The sequence below is a fragment of the Sitodiplosis mosellana genome, unplaced genomic scaffold (assembly GCF_009176505.1).
Source record: "Sitodiplosis mosellana isolate CC-2019 unplaced genomic scaffold, AAFC_SMos_1.0 Smas_scaffold_6226, whole genome shotgun sequence".
NCBI classification, from domain to species: domain Eukaryota; kingdom Metazoa; phylum Arthropoda; class Insecta; order Diptera; family Cecidomyiidae; genus Sitodiplosis; species Sitodiplosis mosellana.
The window spans coordinates 20173799-20181930 of NW_022601467.1; the positions used below are offsets into that span (position 1 = coordinate 20173799).

General features: G+C 38.4%; 3 protein-coding genes across 4 annotated transcripts in view; 2 read left to right on the forward strand and 1 right to left on the reverse strand.

Annotated features, from left to right (window-relative positions):
• LOC129578777 (eIF-2-alpha kinase GCN2) overlaps nucleotides 1–8132 on the reverse strand; it is a 45148-nt gene that overhangs the window by 4868 nt on the left and 32148 nt on the right. For both annotated transcript variants that reach the window (XM_055467864.1, XM_055467865.1), the window contains exons 3-5: nucleotides 1058–1392; nucleotides 784–953; nucleotides 57–553 (exon numbers count right to left, since the gene is read on the reverse strand). In XM_055467864.1, the coding sequence (XP_055323839.1) occupies nucleotides 57–553; nucleotides 784–953; nucleotides 1058–1117 (727 nt within the window). In that variant the 5' untranslated portion in view covers nucleotides 1118–1392. The remainder of the gene's footprint in view (nucleotides 1–56; nucleotides 554–783; nucleotides 954–1057; nucleotides 1393–8132) is intronic.
• On the forward strand, nucleotides 1660–4616 carry LOC129578786 (polyribonucleotide nucleotidyltransferase 1, mitochondrial). Its single transcript, XM_055467894.1, has 6 exons — nucleotides 1660–2002; nucleotides 2090–3181; nucleotides 3270–3463; nucleotides 3539–3702; nucleotides 3779–4324; nucleotides 4465–4616. Exons 1-6 carry the CDS (start codon nucleotides 1866–1868, stop codon nucleotides 4612–4614), a joined length of 2283 nt encoding a protein of 760 aa, XP_055323869.1. The 5' UTR covers nucleotides 1660–1865; the 3' UTR covers nucleotides 4615–4616.
• Nucleotides 5925–8132, forward strand: part of LOC129578792 (neuropeptide SIFamide receptor-like) — a 44179-nt gene continuing 41971 nt past the window's right edge. The window contains exons 1-2 of the mRNA XM_055467913.1: nucleotides 5925–6068; nucleotides 6233–6512. Coding sequence (XP_055323888.1) covers nucleotides 5925–6068; nucleotides 6233–6512 — 424 coding nt within the window. The remainder of the gene's footprint in view (nucleotides 6069–6232; nucleotides 6513–8132) is intronic.

An 8132-nucleotide genomic window follows, 5' to 3' on the forward strand; every position in this document is an offset into this window, starting at 1 on the left:
AAGAATAGCGTAATTAGTGCCGTGAAACTATGTTAAATTCGGAAAGAAATACTAACCTAAACAGCAACCTCTTCGAATCTTTCGACCGACTGTTGTAAAATAGAGGTCTTCACTGCTTAAATGAAGCTCACAACCATTTTGTGTTCCATCCAATGGATGGTCGGCCATTTCGGCTGAACTATTTGACCTGTGCTTTGGACTTTGCTCACTCATACTCCGTCGAACGTCTCGGCGCCATCGATCTTCTTGGCGAAGAATTTCTTTACGTTTTAGAACCTCATCGCGTATCAGCTGTTGTTCATGACTCAGCCACTGTGCTTGTTGCTGTAGCAATGCCTCATCCCGTTTATTCCGCTCGAGTAGCATCTGATCGTAGAAACTGCCACACGGTGCTTTGTTGTGCTTATGAAGGAATGCTTGCACAGCTTGAGTCAGATCATAGATGACCACCTCTCCTTTCTTCTGCTCACACAGCTCATTCAATTCCTTAATCAACTCATTCTTCTGTACATCGGACAGCCCCTTTGTTTCTTCCAAATAAATTTTTGGCGAACTACAAAAGAAACCGAAAATAATTCGAATTAAAATTTGGATGAAAAAATGCAGTGCACTTCTCATATTCTAAATTTTCAGCAGAAAAAAAAAATCGTCGCGCCACTAAACGAACATATGGATAAATATTGCGTTATCAGCACAAGCAAACAGTGACGCAGATATTTTGCCACCGCCGATCAATTATAATATTTGAATACGATTGCGTTATCATAATTCAACATAACCTACACTTTTGGATATTTTGATGGGCATATTATGTGCAATTTGGTTCTGGCGTATGCTTCACGAGTACCAGATGATCCTTTTTGTGGCAACAACGTGATTACTATGTCCATTGGCCTCCAACCTCCATTGTTTTTATGGTCACGCAAATCAATAACATCATTGCCAAAAATCGACTGTAAAATAAACAATGAGTTATTCATCAATATTCAGCACATTTGGCACAACCACAGCGACTCCTCTTTTTATTTCGTTAGAAAAATTCAATCAAATCACTCACTTGAATCACTTCCAATTCATTATCCTGTTGTTGGCGATAGCTCTCTTTATTCTCCATCATTCAAACCAACATTTGTCTTTCTACATTTCACACAGCATTCTCGGAATATTAAACCGACCGAATCAAACCACTTTTTTTTTTAATTTTTTACGACGCCAATTATTTCTTGTTGTTGTTGTTGTTGTTTATTTGGTAATCTGTTTGTTTCGCTTGGAACGCTGTCAGTCTGAGGAAGCTCACACTTGACATTTGTTTTATATATGGTATATTCCGTCAGCTGTTGAGCCGATACCGCGTCATTTTACACTCGCTGTCAGTGTGGCTATGTGTGAGTGCTAGTGAATTCAAGTTGGATTTCAACGTAACGATCGAAAATTTACATTTGAATATTTTTCAATCTTCTTTAAGTAATAAAGGCTCAATTTGTGTGTATACTGTATATGCTTTTCGACATAATTTATTCACGTTTTCATTCTATGTTTCGATCAATTATTCCAAAGCTACTGCTCAACTGCATTACCAAATATTCTGACAGTTTCACGTTTTCGAGTAAAGTGTGAGTCTTAACGAAACGGCAATGCGTTTAATTCATGTAAAAAGACATACTAACGCACTATTCTTGTGGAAATATGTACAAAATATTCCGAAAATTGTTCTATTCAACGTGAAACGACTAGCCGGTATGAAAGCAAATCATATTAATCTCTGACATTTCTACAAAAATAAGCCAACGCCGCCAAGAATGAAGTGTCACTTGCACGACGATGGTCATACATGATTTCAAAAGTCCGTGCGTTGTTTTATCATCATGTATCGCATAAGGAATGTAAAAAGTTTATCGCTTTCCCTAATAAATAAACATTATAATTGCCATCGGAAAAGTTCCGGCTACACGATAACAACAAATGATTCGGAGCAATCCGTGTCCATCGATATTGGAAATGAGTAAGTGTTGTGTGACATTTTGTTTGGTTATGTTTTAACATTCGAATCGAATGCTAATGCCTATTCCTATTTTTATTGGACGTATAGTAAAAATGTGAAATTGTCAACGGGAAAATATGCTCGATTTGCGAGTGGAACGGGCGTGTGTCAGATGGGCAATACATCGATGATGGTGACAGCTGTTTCAAAGGATGCGCCGAGTTCATCGAGCGCAAATTTTATGCCTTTAACCGTTGATTTTCGCCAAAAATATGCAGCCGCCGGACGTATTCCAACCAATTTTCTGCGAAGAGAGTTGGGTGTGTCTGAGAGAGAAATCCTATCGTCACGTATTATCGATCGGTCGGTTCGGCCATTGTTTCCAGCTCATTTTACGTGCGAAACGCAATTGGTTTGCAATATGCTTGCCCTTGACTCGATTTACGCACCGGATGTGTTGAGTATAAATGCGGCATCGTTTGCATTGGCCATCAGTGACATTCCATGGAATGGGCCAGTCGGTGCTGTTCGACTGGGATTGATTGACGACAAAGTTATATTGAATCCATCGCGTTTAGAACTACAGTCATCCCGCTTAGATTTGGTTGTGACAGGCACCAAAGACAAATTAATTGTTATGATTGAAGGCAAAGCCAATTCCGTTCCGATGCCATATGTAATGAAGGCAATCAGTACCGGTACTAAAGCATGTCGAAAAATTTGTACGGCAATTGAAGAGTTTCGATTGAAATATGGCAAACAAAAACGTGAGGTTAAAGTGCCCGAAACGGTTAATCCGGAGATCACTGATGCGGTTCGATCAATGTGCGAAATGCGATTGAACGAAGTATTTCAAAACTATACACACGACAAAATGAGCAGAGATCTGGCAGTCAAAGAGATACGAGAGGATGTTGTCAATCGAGTGTGGTCTAGCTATCCAAACGTTGATCCATCAGCAATTACTGAAATTTTCAATACAATTCTCAAAAGCATATTTCGCGAGCTAATTTTCCAGAACAAAAGATGTGATGGACGAGCGTTAGACGATCTTAGGCCGATATCATGTGAAGTAAATTTACATGAGCCATTGCACGGGTCCTCATTGTTTCAACGAGGTCAAACTCAAGTCATGGCCACCGTTTCCTTAGATTCCATTGACAGTGCCATGAAATTGGACACAATGTCATCAATAAATACGTAAGTTACGGCGCCTTAATTTCAAATGTTCCGCACATCTTTATTAACTATAATGGTCTTGTTCATGTCTTTTGTTCGCGATGGAAAGGGGTGTTAAATCGAAAAACTTTTTCCTTCACTACGAATTCCCACCATATGCGACTGGAGAAATTGGCCGAGTAGGCGCCGTTGGGAGACGTGAAATCGGTCATGGAGCACTTGCCGAAAAGGGATTACTTTCAATTATTCCACAAGATTACCCATTCGCGGTGCGATTGACATCCGAAGTATTGGAATCAAATGGTAAGCGATCATCGTTGCGTTTTTTCTTCAAATTTTTGGATAAAAGTCCAAATAAAATCATAATCTCTTTCGTAGGTTCAAGTTCAATGGCAACTGTATGCGCTGGATCAATGGCGCTTATGGATGCAGGTGTACCGATTTCAGCGCCAGCAGCTGGAATCGCTATGGGTTTAGTAACCAAATATAATCCAGAGAATCCAACGGAGTTAACTGACTATCGAATTTTAACAGATATTTTAGTGAGTTTGCCCATATCAATCGTGCAATACGAACGTTCTCCGTTAAAATGTGTGTTGAAATGAAAAATCTTTGCAGGGGATTGAAGACTATTTAGGAGATATGGATATGAAAATAGCAGCAACAAGAGAAGGCCTAACAGCGATACAGGCAGATATCAAAACGCATGGACTACCAATGAAAGTGGTTGCAGATGCCGTCGATCAATCAATTAGGTCAAAGAATAAAATTTTAGATTTAATGGAAAAATGTATAAGAATGCCGCGGCAAGCGCGAAAAGAGTGTTGGCCGGTGACCAAAGAGATGAATATCGATCCGGGACAACGGAGCCAATTGTTCGGTCCCGGTGGTATGAATTTGAAGAAAATCTTCCTGGAAACGGGCGTTCATTTAACTGAAACCGAACCAAATGTATTTAATATTTTTGCGCCATCGCCAATGTCGTTAAACGAGGCGGAGGCGCTCATAAAAGAGCTATTAGCGTCAAAGACAGTGCCGAATTTAGAATTTGGTGGGATTTATGTGGCGAAAATTGTGGAAATGAGGGAAAATGGTGTGATGGTCACTCTCTACGATGGCATGAAACCAACACTTATTCATGTAGCACAGCTGGATAGTAGGCGTGTAAGTGTAAAATTATGCCATATTTTGTCGATGCGACGTTTATATTCCTTTTTTCGATTCTCTTGCTTGTTGTATGACTTGATTAAGCCGAAACAAAAGACAAATACCAAATACGTTTTATTTTCATTTGATTCAATTAGGTTGCAAATCCGGCAGCATTGGGATTCGAAGTGGGTCAAGAAATCAAAGTGAAATATTTTGGCAATGATCCTGTTTCGGGATTTATGCGATTATCACGGAAAATGATAACGAATACGGCCACCGATGTAACAATAAACCTTACCAAATAAAATATATTGCATTCAATAAGAAGAAGAAGAAGCAGAAGAAGGAAAAGAAAAAATAACGACACAAGACTATTGTATGAAAAATGAAAACCGACACACGTGTTTTATTTGCTGTTGTTGTTTTTGTCTCTATGCGAAATTCCATTCCAGTTCCGTCGAATCAGTTGCAATAGTTGTGAACTTGAAATAATTCTCGATCGGTTGAATTTTATCGATTGAGGGCCACCTTGAGTTTAATAACATCAGCGAGCGAGAGAGCAAACTGCAACAAACTCAAAAATATGTGTATGACATTTTTGTTCCCCTTTCCATAAATGGTATTGTCATGTTGTCCCGTTCAAAGTTGATCACATTTGAAACAAAAATCGAACACATGTGTACATGATTCCTTTTCGACCTAATGAAAGCATATATCTGCCATATATACATACTACAATTTTTTCCTGTTAGGCCTAAAGGTTCATATATATCGACGATTGTGTATGCATCGAATAAGGCACGATTGGCCGACTTGAAGCAAATGTACATCGTGGTGTGCTATCATCCATCCACTAGCGTTGGCCGTTTGCTTAAACACCGAAACAACCACAAACTCCATACAGCTTCAAGTTGTGGGCAATGTGCTGCTGCTGCTGTTGTAACCGTTGCTCCTTCTGCTGCTGCTGCTGCTGCTGCTCCTGTGGCTGTTACTATTTCTCATCTCGACAATATGTGGAAGTGATTGCGCGCGCAATATCCAATCCAATCCAATCCACAACACACTATACACACTCCATCCGTGTACGGTATCGTATTCCATCGGTTGGAACATGCAGGGTATTTGAACTTTACGGAATCATTTCAATTTATATGCAAACATTTTGATTTCACTCTCAGTCTAGTTCAACAATCGGTATGACGCGACTGTAATATGTCTGCTGCTCTAACGGTTGTTCATCATTGGTCTCACACATATTTGATAAACTTTGAAATCCCATTTCCATAAGCATTTTTTATTCAACAATAACAAACCAAAATAAAACAAAATAATAATACCTAAATGCAAAGTAATAGAACGTTTTTTCATACACTTGAAACAAGAATTTTTCAATATATTCTTTTCTATATAAATAAAAATAAATTTTAACAAATAAATCACTTGTATTTAAAAGGAAAAAGAAACATTATATAAATAATACCAGCAAAGAAAAATTAACTATAAAAACTGAAATCATAAGTAGAAACGTTTTGAAAAATTGAAAACGTATCGAGGCGTTGTGCAGTCGGAAAATTCAATGGTTTTTCAAAAAGTAACGATCACTTAGAAATCAAACATGGTTGAAATAAATAGCGATGTAAAAACAATGGGCATTGCAATAAATATGCAGCGAGTTTTTAATCCATTGGTCGAAGCGGCAACACTTCGATTGCAAGACACACAAATAGGAAACTTTAATGTAGCTATCGAAGATTTGAATGTAAGTTTGTTCTTTCTCTCATCCATTTCGTTTGTTCTCTCCTTTTGATCACGATGATTTTTCTCTGCAATTTGCAAGTCGAGATTTTTCCATTTGCGATCACCAACCAATTAATTGCTTTAATTGAAACACTCTTTTCTCTCGTAATTCTATTTCAACTGCAGGAAACCAATAGCCAATCATACGATAATGAATCGTATGTATCGAATAGAGAGTTTGAGCTGCTGTATCGTCATTCGGTGACTTTAACGGCCGTTTATTGTGTGGCTTATGTGATAGTGTTTATCGTTGGTTTAATCGGGAATAGTTTTGTTATTGCGGTCGTTTTGCGATCACCACGAATGCGAACCGTTACTAATTATTTTATAGTGAATCTAGCTGTTGCTGATATTTTGGTCATAGTATTCTGTTTGCCGGCCACACTCATGAGTAACATATTTGTCCGTAAGTATTTCATTTTTATTTTCTGTCTAAATTTAGAAACATATATCATTTGACATATTTGTTGTGTGTGTGTGTATATATATCTTTTGTTATTCTATTGTGCCAACGATATTTGAATGCAACGCACAAGATGATAATGCAATTATGATTTAAATCATAGGCAAAAAGTGAGAGGCATTTCCATTCAGATTTGTGAACCTTGAACTATTTACCGCTATCTTGAGTTGCATCGAAAGTGGCATTGTATAGAGAATCGGCTTTTATTGTGCATTTGATTGATACCATGCTCCTTTTTTCATCGATGGACAATTCAACTTGAGAAAATTTCATTCCTAATGAGAAAGCAAAAAAAAAAAATAATAATGAGAACGTAAAAGGAAACGAAATTGAATAAAAAAATACACGACCAAAAGTTGGAATGTGAGACGCGATTAAATTAAAAGAAAATTATATAATAAGTAACAATAGAAAAGTGATCAAAGGCAACAGAAAAAAATGAAGAAAAAACAATATTGGAAGAAGTTGGCAAAAACCACATAAACGGTCAAATCAACAACACATATATGAAATAGTACAAGTTAATTTTCTGTTGTGACTGTGGATATTTCTGATGGTGATGAAGTTGGTGGCGATGTTGTTGTTTCTATGATTACATCGTCTCATCGCCGAGCAAATTGTAAATGATGCATACATAACGACAGTATATTGAAAATAATAGTATTAACGGTTGTACACCATTGCCATGGTGTGTAAACAAATGGAAACGACAATGTCGGAAAAATTAGAGAGACATACACACCAGAAAGCAGCAGCAGCAGAGAGTGTGGGAGCGTGTGATCGTAGCATACAACCAGCGCGCACATGCACTCGCTCCGATTAGACGTTAAGAGTCATATGGATAGACAGGGTAGAGAGCATTTCAGTGTTAGAGATGTAATATTGGGCAAGGGGAATGGGGGGAGAAAGAGTGAGGAATAATCAAAACATGGTTGTAGTCATCGTAGCCAGCGAGCGAGCCGAGTGCATGCTTGTGCACACAATCGCTCTCTCGCACCCCAAATACATACAGGTGAACTGAGCCAGTCCGCCAGCCAGCCATCACAACATACTATATGTAAAACAATGCGCTCCGCATAGTCACTGTATTGGAAAAAAAATTGGAGGCCTTATGTAATACATTCACGAAAATGTATACAGTGCGATACGCAAACAGAGATAGAAACAGGATACACATATCCAATTCAATGGCACGACACTGTGAATGAAAGAGAAAGAGAAAGAGAGAGAGAGAGAGTGTGTGTGTGTGTGTGTGTATGTGTGTGAGAGCTGGATGTGTGTGATATTCTCGACTCGAATGTATTCGGATAAATAACACATGATGGAAAGCAGCAATTGAGTAGAAAAAAGTAGGTCGCCAGTGTGTGTGCCGATGACCTACCGTAGAAAGTTTTTCTCATGGCTTTTCCACGCAGGTATATTATGCATTTTGTGGCTGCCGAACGGGAAAAAAATCACTCTTCAAGTATATAGTGGCCATCTAACAAACGCACACTCTCCCTCTTCCGTTCTTTCGCTCTCTCTCTCTCTCTCTCTCTCTCTCTCTCTCTCTCTCTCTCTCTC

Coding starts and splice junctions, on each gene's coding strand:
- LOC129578786 (XM_055467894.1), top strand. CDS start 1,866: ATGTATCGCATAAGGAATGTAAAAAGTTTATCGCTTTCCCTAATAAAT. Junction 3,182..3,269: donor ACAATGTCATCAATAAATAC/GTAAGTTACGGC, acceptor CGCGATGGAAAG/GGGTGTTAAATCGAAAAACT. Junction 3,464..3,538: donor CGAAGTATTGGAATCAAATG/GTAAGCGATCAT, acceptor TCTCTTTCGTAG/GTTCAAGTTCAATGGCAACT.